This window comes from Dysidea avara, chromosome 6, assembly GCF_963678975.1.
Source record: "Dysidea avara chromosome 6, odDysAvar1.4, whole genome shotgun sequence".
In the NCBI taxonomy this organism is placed as follows: domain Eukaryota; kingdom Metazoa; phylum Porifera; class Demospongiae; order Dictyoceratida; family Dysideidae; genus Dysidea; species Dysidea avara.
The window spans coordinates 12,211,246-12,227,575 of record NC_089277.1 but is presented as its reverse complement, the minus strand read 5'-3'; the positions used below and the strand labels follow the sequence as shown (position 1 = coordinate 12,227,575).

The window sequence follows — 16,330 nt, the reverse complement described above, 5'->3', positions numbered from 1 at the left end:
ATGCAAAAGGGTGAACAAACAAAAGTACTTGCATTACATAACGTCAGCTGCACTTGCTACAGTTTCTGCAGTTTGATCATGTAGCCTAGCTGTTGGTGAAAGTTAATTGTATCCGGCAGAATGAATTTAGTTAGGGACCTGCAAGGAGGCTACAGTATAGGCCTGTGAAACAGGCTGATCATGAGGAGCTTGAAACAACGGCTGTAAATGGAGAGCCAATTGCATTGCAATTGAAAGTCACGTGATCGAACCTCGCCCATAATTAGTCATTTAATGCACAATGGCGGAGGGATCGTCCCCGGACTACTGGCAGTTGGTCTGCGATCATCGCGATAGAGTACTAGCCCTTATAAAGGAAACGGACTGGATTGAAGAAACAAACAAGGACGGTATCAGGATTTCATACAGAGAAACGGATAAGGGGAGAATGGTCCAAGTAGAAGCTGAACTGGACATTCCGCCAGCTACCGCCAGGCGATATGTTACCCCAGGACCAATTTCAAATGGATTGCGTGAGAAATATGTAAAGAAGAATCCAATTAAAGAAATCAAGGTTATACAAGAAACAGACAAATACGTTATTGTCTATGAAGTACTAAATGGCCTAATGGGTGGGATTGTGGCAGAAAGAGATTTCGTAAATGTGTATGGCTTTGAAGATGACAGTGATATCGGTGCCTACCTGATCTGTACAAGCATTGAACATCCAGATTACCCGCCTCAGTGGGAGCCTGTACGAGCAACCATGCATGTATCAGGCCAAATGTTCTTGCGTGTAGATGGAGACCCAAATAAGTGTGCATTCCATGGAGTATCGGTTGTTGACTTGGGTGGAATGCTGCCAGTGGCACTAATACAGCCTGTACAGTCAAAGATGCTATTTAAAGGTACGGCTGAAATGAAACAAGCTATCGCTAAGAAATTTCATGAGATAAACTAGAATTATATACAACTATTGCCAGTATTTAATTGTAAACTACCATTTATTATAAGGTAACTCTCTAAACATTTATTACATTAATATGTTGTGATAGCTATCAATAACTAAATCAAAGTAATTATAGTTTTTGTAGCAGCTTAATTTTTTTATCAATAATATAATCGCATTAATTTTTTTAAATTTGTCACATGCAGTAAGTTACATGTCATTTTAATACATGAATAGGACAGCTAACTCAATGCAAGTTTATGTGTATATGTACAAGCTTTTAAAATATATAGGCAACTTGTGACAATCTAGCATGTCATTGAAAATAAGCTAAAGGGTTGTCATGTAAGCCTCATGAAATACGAATTGTATATCCCTGTAGATCACCATAAAAAAAACTGCAGGTAACATCACGGGTTTCAAGGTTTCCACGGAAACCCCCTTTTGAAAAATGATTATGCAACAGTCGAGTATTTTAATTGATTATTGTGATGTGCACCTACAATAAGTGATGTGTATGCTCAGCACTCCATAAATAGACTCCAAAAACATTTTAATTTCACACTAAAATTGATACCAAATGCTGAATTTCAAAAATTTCCTGGGGGTGCTCCCTGGCACATGCATGTTTTGTATGCATGGTGAAGCACACTCACCCATGCCAGTGTATATGTCCACCTTCTAAACTGGAAACCCCCTTTATAAATTTCTAGATCCGCCACTGTAGTACATTATTATGTGTTGCACTTAGTAATACATTCTACTAGTTGTGGTAAGTTGCATAGGTTGCACTGTGCAGGAAATACTAAATTTAAATACATGCACACTTCATATTTTGTGAGGCTTATGAAGAAGCAACCATGCAGTTAAGACTTGGAATAATTATTGGACATGTGTGCATGATCATTTTATAAAAACTATATCAATAAGCTATAGTCAGTAAGTGATTTGTAAGCGGAGGAAATACTCCATGCTTTGATTACTAGGACATTTTCCACTGAGTCACTTTCCATAGATTAGCCTATTAGGAACAAAAATTTCTGGATGCCGTGTTTACAATAGCTATTTTTAATAGAGTATCTTAATCAAGTGTGATGCAGTAGTAGTGATCTGTAGACCTTTTAAAAAGGAAGGCAGTTCATCCAAGCCTATGAATCAAGTATTCCTTTCCCTTCAGACACTACACTAGCAAGTATTGTTATAATAATCTTAATTTTAACTGTAGCCTATAATTGACTGGTAAACCATATATGTGACCAGATCATCAAATTTCTGAGAGAAAATAAATATTTCATGGATTGCCACCATCCAAAATTTTGAGGGGATAGCTGCCAATCTACATGAATTTAAATATTTTGTTTTATGGTGCCAATACAAACAGTTCATGCAACTATGAAATACTGTAGAGGTGAACATGTATAGTAACAATGATGACATTTTAAATTTTGTGCTTGACTTTTCCAGCATCTAGATCTTAGTGGGGCTCCAGTGAGCTGTTGGTAATTGTAACATACTGTGTTACATCAACCAACTGACAGTATTGAAATATGGCCAGTCATATTTAGTCACTTAGATGTTTCTAAGACTTTCAGCAACCCCTACATGAACCGACTGACTTGTATTGAAATATATATGGCCAGTCATATTTAGTCACTTAAGACTTTCAGCAACCCCTACATGAACCGACTGACTGCTATTGAAATATGGCCAGTCATACTTAGTCACTTAAATGATTCTAAGACTTTCAGCAAGCACATAGTTAATAGTATGGAACTCATATAGCTAATACCTGCATAACACAATAATTAATTCCCAATTGCATGTTCTGTAACATTTTCCAGGGGCGGATCCAGAAGCTGGCAAGGGGAGGGGCACGAACAGGCTAAGTTGTAGGTGGTTGGAGAGAGCCAGATTCTCTTTTTAGTGCTGCATTTTTGAAGTAACAAATAATCACCTCTTAGTAGTGTCTCAGTTGATTTTTGCCATTTTGGCCTTTTCGGATGGTTGTGAAGTCTTAAAAGCTATTTAAAAGGCTCTGAATATCTTCAAAACAGCAACACGATAATTAATTTTAGAGGCGCTTAATACGCACGAAGTGCAGGAGTGGCAATTTTACCGTCAGTTAGTTTGACTGGTTTGCTTTGGTTTCACGTGAATTTGTAATAAATTGTAGTAAAATGTGTATTTGCCTCAAATGCCCCATGCTAGATCCGCCATTGTTTACTACTTCCTATTTATAAATAATTTACAATGTATCTATATCTTATCATAATGCTGAGACAGCCATTTCAGAATAGGCCATGGCAATAAATAGTTCAAATGCAAAGAGATTGTATCTAGCTATATACACAATTCAACTGGAAGTTTTGTCCATGAAAACCCATTGAAGAAATTGTGCAAAGTTTGATATGGTACATTTCATTGGGTAGTCCCAATGATTTTTTTCATGGAATTTTATAGGACAAACCTATCCCAAGAATTTGCTTTTCATTGGTTTTGTTAAAAGATTGGAACTTAAAACCTCACTAGAATCCATAAACACTAGCACTGAAGAAGGTGCAGGGGCGTAGCTAGCTTTCTGGATTGCTCAGGCACAAGGTCTGGCTGTCCCCATGCAAACTATTTAGCAAGAAACACAAGCCCATCTCTGTGGACTCTTTGTTACACATTTGTTTTCGAAAACTGTTTAAAAAGTGCATATAATACCTACCTAGCTACTATACACTGCTGTTTGTGCAGCTTATTAGACTAAGATACTACTGCATGAATAGGGACTGAAGGTGACATGGTAATGTAAATCACTTACCCCAATTTTGATTTGGTAAATTACATTTATCAGCCTTGCTTGTTTTGTGGCTTTAAGTAATCCCCATTCCCCTAGCTTTTCAATGCACAACACTTTTACTATTGTTTAGCTTGACCTATAGTCACAGAAATTATTTTATCTGTCTAGTCCAGTGCAGTGGGAGATGGCGGCTAGTTATAGTTTGACGTAACTAATAAGAGCACAACATAATTACCTAGATACCGTACATAGCAAAATATTCATATTGTTGGTAACTATAGCGATGATATTGTTTCAGAACTGAAAATAATCAAGAGCTCATAGATATCTCATCATCCAGCTATGTCATTTGGTTAACAAACTATGCAGTTAAACCATTATGCACATCCTGTGGTTTACCACTATATGTAAACAATAATATCACGTAGGTACACTGTGGTGTATATGTGCGTCATTACACTATGATAACTAGTGGTTGCTCTTATGACTATATATAAAAACGTTCATGTCAACTGCTATGCACATCTGAAAAATATTGGACTTGAAGACTTCTATATACTTGATTGGCAACTTCTTGCTTCTTGACAGCTGTGGTGTGGCATAGCCACCCAAGCTTTTCCAGGAATATTGGTACAGAAGCATATATACAGATATCTGTGAAAAGAATATAGACAGAAGAAAAGTGCCAAAGATTTGTTCTAGTTGTAGAATCTGCATGATCACGGCTTTCACATTTTGGATTCTTGGTTATATGGTTTGACTGGAATATAAAAAAGAAGCCTTCGTATAAAAATTTCAAGATAGCTATTTGCACGAAGAATTATTTCAGATATGATCACTTATTTACTGATAGATACTCAACTGAGATAGAGTGGAGTGAGCAACTGATCATGAATTGTGACATTGTCACGGTCTTTTATTAACTTTACTAGAATATTAACAAGTATACATAACAACACATGCACATGAAAATACTGTATTGTACATTTTTTCTTGTTGAAGTATCATAACATAAACACCTTAAGCAATGGCGGATCCAGGATGGGGCATTTGGGGCAAATGCCCTCCCCCCCCCCCCCCCCCCCCTCACCTTGTGGAGGAACTGGCCATAGCTAGCTACTCCTGATTACTGTACTAAACTTTGTCAGCAGTTTTGCTATAAAACTCATGAAAAATATGCACATTTTAGTAGCATTTGGCTGAAATCAAAGTAAACCAGCCAAACTAGTTATGAAATTCTTACCCACCATCTTCGTGCGTACTAAGCGCCTCTAAAATAATTATCGTGTTGCTGTTGTTTATTAGGAATTCGAAGCCTTTTGAACAGCTTTTAAGACTTTACAACCATCTGCAAAGGCTAAAGTGGCAAAATTCAACAGTGAAACACTGTATAAAGAGGTGATTATTTGCTGCTTCAAAATGCAGCAACTAACAAGAGAATCTGGCTCCTACAACTTAGCCTGTTTGTGCCCCTCCCCTTGTCAGCTCCTGAATCCGCCCCTGTTAAGGTTATATTACAGGGCATGTATACGTGAAGTGTATTATTAAGTTGTTGCATAATCTTATGCTTCGAATTAGATTTAGATTGCGCAGTTGCAGCCAACTTAAGGTGCCACTGTCTTTGATGTTCTGTGCATACTGTAATATATACATGTACAAAAACATTGTGAACTTAATCGTGTATAATACTGCATAACTGTGATGTTTCATGCACTGAAATACTGATAATTATATGCATGATAATGAGACAAGCTGGGCTACAGTAACGTGGTGACTGCTATAATAGTTGGTAGTTCATGCATTACATGTGGTATGCATAATATTGTGACGAGCTGACAATCTATACAGTTGCAAGTTCCAACCATTTGCATATACAAGCACCTATCCATGACTATAATCCAGACCAAACACATAATTAATCCTCACAAACTACAACAATTAATAAAGTAGGAATATAGATTGTTTAAATGAGTCACTGATCTAGCATATACTGAACTGTTCATGCCTTGACCTCACTGATCTAGCGGGTGTAAGAAAAACAATTTAACCATATGGTTATGTGCAGACAGTGTACATGTAGTACTTAGAAAAACACTTCAACATGACTGTCTAATGTGCAGTCAGTGTATATATACTAGCTATTTAGAAAAATACTTTTAAACTAACATGCATGGTCATGAATGAGAATCACACATGTAACTACTAACACAGCCATTCAAATAAACATGAAGTTATGATATTGTTAACATTGGTTGCCATTGGGGCAAAGCTTCCTGACCTTAATAAGCAGGTAGCTACATTAAGCAGGTCACCTAGCTTGTACACAAATGACACATTTGGGGATTACTACAGTGGCCGATTAGACAAGTTTTACTGTACCAGCATGTCACAAACAAACTATTACAAGCATGTGAACATCATTATTCCATACTTGTAAACTATATTAATTTTGTCCTACATGCACATTACACTATACACATTATCAGTAGCAAGAAATACTTGTGGTTTACAAGTGACTACACAAAACTCTCATTGAGGTCATCAGGCACAGGTATCACTACTGGAAAATAAATCCATGCTATTACCATGAAATTGCAATGATCTCTCCATGAATTACCAATTACCCATGAAATTAACTTTGGTGATTTTCATGGGTAATGAAGTACCAATGATATGCATGGAGTAAATATTGTATCCATGAATGACTGAGTATGTTTTCATGGGTTTGTTTGTATGCATTTACAACCCTCCTATCAAAAACTTGAGGAAAACCTATGAAATAATAATAATATATTCATGGGTTTACCAAGTGTTTTTCATGGGTCTGGCTTCACAGGTATAATGCATACAACTGAACTCATCAAAACTTAACTCCTTCATAGGTACATTACTTTACTCTTCCATGGATATCATAGGTATTTCATTATCCATGAAAAACACCAATTACAACTTTCATGAGTACGTTCACAGGATCATTGTAATTTCATGGTAATAGCATGGATTTATTTTCCAGCATAGTGATAACCACTATTCAAACAATAACAGCTACTTGGAATTTAGGTACTATAATATTTGTGGCTATTATTGAGAGTATAAAAGCTAGATCTTTCATCTCATGTCCTATATACAACTGGAAAAGAAGAAGATTGAAGATGAAATATTTTAGCCCTTCTCGACTGGCAACTTTGCTTATTGACAGTTTGGTATCGGGTTTGGTAAATATTTCACAAAAGCTTTGGAAGACTTTACCAATGGCTACTGCAGTAAAAAAACACAACTTTTGGTTGATATTCTCCTGCAATAAATCATGAATCAAAAAGTTAACTGAATTGATAATTAACTTGTTGAAGTCACAGTCAATAAGTCATGGTGAAGTACCTATACAAAATGACTATGTAACTTATTTATATCAACAATTTAATTTGGCTGCATGCATGTGTATTTGTCACATATTGAATTGCATGTATAATGTATCAGGTAACAGCAGGCTGAGCTATGTAGAAAACAATGGTGTATGTAAATTCAGTTGGGTTATAGCTGTATATGATTTCCATCATCTCTAGGAATAAACTGTATTACTATACCAAACAATTGCAACACTTGGACTTTGCAAGGCAAAATTTTGAAAATTGAAATTTTAAATTTGACTACGCCCTAACCCTACAAGGGTGTTAAAGGCAAAGCATGCACCCGGAACTTTGCAGCTACACATGCATACAAGTGTGATTCAATATGTATACATGTACGCCACATTATATGCACTTAGGGAATGTACTGCAAATCTTGTAACCTGAGCTAACGCACAATAAAATGTTTTGTTTTGCTGGTTACTTCACATGTCACATATGTATATGTTATAAATGGAGAAAAGAATTAAAGTATCCAACTAGTTAAAATCCTTGAGCCTGTTAAGAGTGCAGCTACTTCCATCTGTGGTAACAACTAACATAATTTGTGCACAGATCTTTAAAAGTGATAATTACTATAATTATAGTTATCAACACTTTATTAAAATTTACTGGGATGGAAAAGCAAATGATTTATGTAACAGACATTTAAAACCTAAATATAATCATGCAGACAATATCATGCACTTATATATAAGGAATTTTGTAACTAGATATTTCTAGTCTATATTATTATATATACTTGGAACAAATTCACAGTCTATATAATTAATTCTATCTGATTGTTGTCATCATGCAGCTACAATTTTTGTTCGGCTTAGATACAACTACTTGATAGTTTCAATATTATTATTGTACTATAGTCTTCTTCCAACTGAATATGCAGTGGTAAACTTGCTATATAATTCATGAATATTTTTTAATAACTTGTTTATCCCTATTGCCATGGACATTAGCACAATCAGTCATTTGTTAACACCTGGATGTGTAGATTGGTACAGTTTGTTAAAAATCATTTTTGCAGTTATGCATGAATTCACACTTCTCAAAACAATTAAGTATAGATTATATAGACATGTATAACACGACAGTTGCAGTGATTTTTCTTGCTATAATTCACTGTGTTGTTCTGAATTGTTGAAGTATACTAAGAAGCTGAGTGATACCTTACAGTAGCAACAAAAAAGACATTTAAGGAGATGAAGCATTTCCTATCTCAACTGGTAAAGCTGCTCCTTGAAAGTATGGCATATTTGTCACAAGAATACTGGAAAGTTATACCAGTTATTGTTCAAAATGTCCCATGGAATTGACGGATGACCATCTACTATATAATGTTGTGATATTATAATACTGTACTATCAGCCATGTACACAGTCAAGCATTTACCTTCTATCAACCTGTCCCAGACTGTTGTGTTAACATTTATCCACTTGCAAAATATGCACAATAAACACTGACTAACTTTCATAGTATATATAGCATAGTTAATACATATGTAATGTATCATACTATAAGCTATAGAATGATCTATCTAATGTCTAAAATTGTTCTGCTAAGCAAGTAATGATTCTGTTGAACTAAACGGCAATCATATACAACATAGCACAACAGTAAGTGAGTAAGGCTGTGGTGTGTGTTCAGTTAACACCAAATTGATTTCATTAATAATATAGCTATTTTTTCGTATTTCACATAATAGTTTCACACAGTGCAAAGCTGACTGAACTGTGTGCTATTATACAAGAAAGAAAGCCAGAAAGGATAGGCAAATATGTTTAATGTTGCACAGTCCTTGTATTAGAACTACGCTGCTGCACGAGATTTTGTGAATAGTATACATATGTTTTAAGTCTTGTATAGTGAATTTTGTCAATTTCTAAAAATGTTACCACTACAGCACATGAATGGTATAGTTTTTAAGATGGTTATTATTATGGGAGACCATGCCACATTATACAGTATAATACATTGTATATATTCAAAGCTTTATAATAAATAAACTAATGTCCATTTGGTTCCACATGGGTACTTTTGAGATAAGTCACTCTCTAGAGTTCCTATGGATACATATACATGAAATTGACAAGGAGAAAACATCCTGACCACCTGGCAAACTCCTGTATGCATTCGAGCGTTAATCGGATGGCTGCAGGTTTGAGGCTGCCCAGGTCCATGCAGTCATGGATTTTTTCTCCTTTCTCCACCTTTTTAAACGTACTTTCTGTAACAACTTTAAACAGGATGTAGGACCAGGTGTCCTACAGACCTTCAGCATTTGTGCTGTAAAGCCTTAATAAATAAATAAATATCAACTATGAATGTTAACCAGTGTTTATATGTGCAATTTTACAAGTGGGTAAATGTTAACAGTCCTGGACAGGTTGATAGAAGGTAAATGCTTAATTTGCTGTGTACATGGCTGATAGTCCATCCTTATACAATCTATAGTAGATGGTCATCCATCAATTCCATGGAACATTTTGAACAATAACTGGTATGACTTTCCAGTATTCTTGTGACAAATGTGCCATACTTTCAAGGAGTAGTTTTACCAGTTGAGATAAGAAACGCTTCATCTCCTTAACTGTCTTGTTTGTTGTTACTGTAGGATTTCACTCAGCTTCTTCATATACTTCAACAATTCAGAACAACACAATGAATTATAGCAAGAAAAATCACTGCAGCTGTACTGTCTAATTTATACTTGTTTTGAGAAGTGTGAATGAATACATAACTAAAAACAAGGTTTCTGTACCAATCTACACATGCAGATGTTAATAAATGAATGATTGTGTTGATGCCCATGGCCATGAAGATAAACAAGTATTTTTAACTTCATATATGAATACTATAAGCTTACTGCTACATATTCACTTGTGCATGGCAGAAGACTAGTGCTATACAATTGTACTAACAAGTATAGCTAGTGGTATCTAAGCACAACAAAAATTGTAGCTGCATGATGGCAACAACCTGATTGAATCTGCCATATCAACTGTGCACGGATTTGTTCTAAGTATAATAATGTAGACTATAATATAGTTATAATAATCCTTATAATGGGCTGATATTGTCTGCATAGCTTTGCATCTCTGTTACAAGATATACATATCCCAGTAAAATTTTAATCAGTAATATAAAGTGTTGATAACTATAGTAATCATCACCCTTGGGCTAATTCAGTGTGAACACAATTCTGTGTACAAACTGCTAACAGGCTCAAGGTTTTAATGTATAGCTACATGATAGCTAGTTGGATACTTTGTTCTCTTCTCTACTTATAGCATACATGTGAAATAACCAATAACCAGAACAAAACAAGATTTTATTGTGCGTTAGCTCAGGTCACAAGATTTACAGTATATGTTCAGAACCTTTCCCTGAGTGGTGTACACATATACATAATATGCATGTGTAGCTACAAGGCCCCAGAATTTCTATTATTTTCACTGTCCTGAGGCCCTTGTAGTCAAAACCTGATGAATGCTGTTTGGTATAGGAATAAAGTTTATTCCTAGAGATGATGGAAATAATAACCCAGCAGAACCACTGGAACATATTTTCTATTTGTCTGTATATACACTGTACATGTAATTCAATTACACAATGTCATGCATGCAGAAAAAAAATTGAATTGTTGATATATGCACACACAACAAGTTACATAAAAATAATCATTTGTGCAGACACTTGTTTATACATAGGCATTCACCAAGATTTATTGACTGACTTTAACAAAGTTAACATTTCAATTTCATGATTATTGCAGTATCAATCACAATTCATGTTGGTGCTGCAGCAGTTACTGGTATGCCATTGGTAAAGTTTTCCTGAACTCCTGTGACACATACACCAAACCATTAATAAGCATGGTTGCCAGTTGAGACAAGCTGAAGCATTTCATCTTCAATCCAAGCCTTCTTCTTTTTCAATTGTGCATAGCACATGCGATGAAAGATCTTTTATATACTCTCAATAGCAGCCACAAATATTATAGTGTACATATATTGACGCACAAATTATTACTTAATTTCCAAGTAGCTGTTATTGTTTGGATAGTGGTTAACCACACCTTTGTCTGATGACCTCAATGAGAGTTTTGTGTAGTCACTTGTAAACCACAAGTATTTCTTGTTACTGATGATGTGTATAGTGTAATGTGCATGTGGGAAAATAATATTATCACACTTATGGACAGTTTAATGATGGATGTTCACATGCTTGTAATGGTTTGTTTAATTGTGATAAACATAAGTACAGTGAAACCTGTCTAATCAGGTCACTATATTATAGTCTAAACTATATGGCCACTGTAGTAGTCCCCAAATGAGTACAAGGTGACCTGCCTAATGTAGCCACCTGCTTAAAAGTTTGCCCTATGGCAACCATGCAGAATAGATGGATTTTCACTGTATACGTGAACAATTAATATTACAACTTTGTTGTTACTTGGCTGCATTAGTACATGATTCTCATTCAATAATGCATAATGACCATGTTAAAGTGTTCTGTCCAGTGGTGGATACAGGGGGGTTGCAGGTGAAACCCCCTCTGAAAATAGCGCGCGTCCCAAATTTATTTACGATTCATGTGGGTGATAAAATCACCAAGAGTTATGCATAGTGTAAATTACTGTAAAATACTATAGTTTGTTTAGTTTTTTTGTTGTAGCACAGCTAGCTACAGTCATACTAGTTTTGTAGCACGCTGTTGCACACCGTTGATCCAATACATAATGGGGTCTCCAAATTACATAATAGTATTCTTGTATATTATAATTAAGTGATTGTTCATCAGTGATTCAGCCCGCCTCCTTAATTACTCTGATGGTAGGGCAGTGACTTGATGCCCGGGCAATGTCCTGGCTGGCTACGCCATTGTGGAGTAGTGCACGTGCAAAAGGCTGGAACTTTACAAGATTGTGAGCTCATCAACATATTATGCATACCTCATGCAATGCATTAGCTACCAAGGTAATGCAACTATTATAGCAGTCACCTCATTACTATAGCCCAGCTTGTCTCATGCATATATCAGCATTTGGAGCATTACAGATTATGTACAATATTATTCATGATTGAGCTCACAACTGCTCCTGTATAAATTTCAACATTACAGTATGCACAGAATGTCTAAGACAGGGGCACCTTGGCTGCACTTGCTCCTACTTCAAAGCATCAGATTATACAACAACTTAACAATACATTTCACACTGTGATATATTGCGTATACCTTAAGGTATTAATGTTATGATATTACAACAAGAAAAGATATTCAACTATAGTGTTTTCATGTGCAAGTGTTGTTATGTATACTTGAATATGAGGTCATGACAATGTCACAAATCTCACAATTCATGATCAGTTGCTGACTTATGAGCCACGTTGCACTCTCAGTTGAATAAGTGGTCATGTATATTCTATCTGTCCGAAGCAATTCTTTGTGCAAATATCTTGAATTTTTTGTAGACGTCCTTCTTTTCAATTTTCCAGTCAGCACTTAAGCAGCTCATGTAAACAAGAATCTAAAATGTCAAAGAGGTGATCAGATTCTACAACTGGAACAAATCTTTGGCACTTTTCTTCCATCTATATTCTTTGCACAGATACCTGTATATACGCTACCAAGCTTAGGTGGCTAAGCCACACCACAGCTAGAAGCAAGAAGTCGCCAATCAAGTAAATAGAAGTCTTCAAGTCCAATAAAATTATTTTTCAGATGAGCATAGCACTTGACATGAATGTTTTTATAGTCATAAGAGCAACCACTAGTTATCAACATAATATTATTGTTTAAATTATAGTTGCAAACCACAGGATGTGCATAATGGTTTAACTATACAAATTTATATACTATAAACATTTTAAAACTGCTGTATCACCCGGTGCACTTTGATGCACGCAATGCAAATCCATTGAGCATAAAAACAAACAAGTAAAATTACAAATAACAATACACAAAGAGACTAATACTTAAGATTCAATGATCCTACTCTCTGCGCACACAAGGTCAATCAATAGCTGCAGACTCTTTGAGGCCAAAGCAGTGGTAGAAAGATCTAGAGCCTCTCAAACAAGTGATGGCTGCTCAGAGTAAGGAAAAACTCAGTTTACATTTTAGCCAGTACAGGTCTTCCTGTAAGATTGCTCATTTTTTCTTTGATACTTTACATGCACAAAGTCTTAATTTGCAAGACATCGGGTAAAGCCTCTGGAAGCCTGGAGTAAAGCATGGTCAGTTGAAGAAAGACATTGTTGAAGGCTAAATCAAGAGATCGCATGTAAGCCATGAGAGTTGGAGCCTCTGTAGTGTACTTGTAGTGGTAGAGGTACAATAGATCAATAACACTGAGGTTGTACAGTGAATACAGTACAAATAGATGCTCCCCCACATTAACTTCCCAGATTTGGCCACTGTGTTCAGTGACCTGTTATTCATGGTTTTTACATACAATACATTCACATGCATCCCAGTATATATGTGTAATGGAAACCAGCAACATAACTGCCATTAGTAAGTCAACTACTCTCTATCATACAGTATGGTATATAGGAGGTTTGGATCTTTCTGTCCAAAAACACCACCAAAAATATTATTCAATGATTTTAATTCCCTTGTTTCATCTTCTATGATAGTGTTCTTAGTATATACCTCTCTTCGATCTGTGGGTGTTACTTCACAAGTTATTGTACTGTTGTAACGTATGATGTCAAAATGGGCTAATGAATTCCAAGTGGTTTCATCGATGTTTGGAACTGTGCCTGATATGGGAAATTCAGGTTGCTAGGGGCAATGGCTATTATTATGCGCTATAAAGCCTTATTATGAAATTTGTCTATTAAAAATTGCATTGAAAATTTGCAAATTTTCCTCTGGTTATCATGATTATTGCACGAGGCCAATTTTGATTATCACTAGTCAATGAAAAGTACACGATGTTGATTATTGCAAATAAAATAATCACAATAATTGTTCATCTAATATATATGAGACTTCTGTTGAGGGATGTCATGGGTAAGTGGGAGTATGTCATAACAAGCTATTAAGTCCTTTCTGATCTAATAAATGATGAAAATTATACCGATGGGCAGTCAAACAGTGACTATTGCATGCCATATAACAGTATCAAACAGTGTATATATTACCGTGATTATAGAATAACATGGATATTTCAGTAGTTGTGTGTTTATGTGAAATGGTAATAGACTGTACTCCAAATGATGTCACACAAATTTTCTATTTGGGGGACTCTTATATTTTTGAGTATTATCACCAATGGCGATAGATATTTTGAAGATTGATATAGAGGCTATATCAAACAAGATATTGAGGTGAAACTACCAGGTTTGGTTATTACAGCAAAGAAACCACAGTATTTCTTCTAAACTTTGAAAACCAGCTGAAAAATTCTAACCCGGCATTAGAGAATAGATTTTATACCCTTATAACTGTACCTGTTAGTTTTAGGTCAATATCTTCTTCCAGGATCGAATAGTGATTTGAATCTTATCAGAGATAAGGTTTACGCCCTTTATTATCTCTGATCTTATTAAGCCCCATTGGAACTCTCACTTGAAATTGTTAGAATACCCCAAATAGCCGCAGCCATTTTATTTCGTGACGTCATTTGGAATACGGTCTATTTGAAATGTGTATGTAGTAACGGTGGTTAACCAGATTTTTGTACTATTCACCAAGTATTCAACAGTTGTCATACAAGGTAAGTGTAGTAAAGACAACTCCAGCTCGCTCTTCAAAGCAGTGACACAAATGAGTGTGTTGCCACACCTTCAAGGATTGCTTTGCAATGCCAGAACTCTAATATTAGCCAGCTTGCTTTAACACCATCATGTTTTCACTTGGTTTGGTGGCTGAATTTACATGTAGCACCCAATAACATCAACATGAACGGACAATTACTGAAATATTATTCTACACAATCATATAGTTGTTTAATGAATTAGTTGTTTAGTTGTTTAATGAAATAATTATTATCATTCTACTTTTGGCTATTAATATACTCTTGAAGCCATATAGTTGTTTCAACGTCACTTAATGTTTTAATCAACAGAATGGAATACACACAAATAAGTGGCTTTGGTGCTACTGGTACTAATCACTGTTAAGCTGCCAAATAGCACCTGTCAATAGTACCATGCACAACAAAATGGCACCACATAGCTAGATGTAAAACACTAATTTACAATATTCTTTTATTGTTGTCACAGTACACCCCTCATACTAACAGTGGCATATACATACATGCAGATGCATCGATCTCCCTTACAGTGTACTTGATGATTAGTTTTAAAATTCAAGATGAATGTTGCTATTTTACATTTTCACTTTTGCCTAGCTACACTAAACTTATCACGTACCTCTTATAAGTTTAGTGTTAACAGAGAGTTCATCAACTCCAGTCTTCTGTACATTTTTAATAATAGTCATACTACTCTGAATTGATATCAAGCTTATAAGATCATTAGTGAAGTCTCATGCACTAAGATGTCCACTACAGTAATAATTTACATACGACTTATTGCATTATTTGGCACAGGTGAAATTAACCACTATACAAACATTAATGAAACTAGCTACTTGGAATTCATTAGCCCATTTTGGCATCACACTACTACCATATCACATGATTTAGGCTTGCCTGAATTAAGCCTTTTAGCACCATTTATTTAGAGTTACGAGTTGCATGACTGCAAAATGTTTGCTCGATTAATCTCCTTCAGTACAATGGATTTTGTTTAATGTTAGAATACCTTCAATTGCCCCTGTACCAATATATCAACCAATGAGCTAATGTGTAACATACCAATCACAGGAGACACAGCAACAAGCATGTCTCACATCCTGTCATGGTTATTTATTTATTTATTAATGCTTTACAGCACAAATGCTGAAGGTCTGTAGGACACCTGGTCCTACTGCTCAAAGACTTTAGCTACATAAGGTGTGTTTAAAAAGTTGGAGAAAAAATCCATGACTGGACCTAGGTAGCCTCGAACCTGCAGCCATCTGATTTACACTCGAACCCTTATAGGAGTCTACCAGGTGGTCTGGATGTTTTCTCCTTGTTATTTTCATGTAATTATTTCCATACGAATTCTAGAGAGTAACTCATCTCTAAGTACCCCAAGTAGAACCAAATGGACACTAGTTTACTGTTATGCTGTATACTAGTCATAGATGGAGAAG

General features: G+C 35.5%; 1 protein-coding gene across 1 annotated transcript; it reads left to right on the top strand.

Moving 5' to 3' along the window:
- The first annotated feature begins 280 nt into the window (after positions 1 to 280).
- LOC136259243 (stAR-related lipid transfer protein 3-like) lies at positions 281 to 940 on the top strand. The gene has a single exon (XM_066052732.1). It carries the CDS (start codon positions 281 to 283, stop codon positions 938 to 940), a length of 660 nt encoding a protein of 219 aa, XP_065908804.1.
- Positions 941 to 16,330: the final 15,390 nt, after the last annotated feature.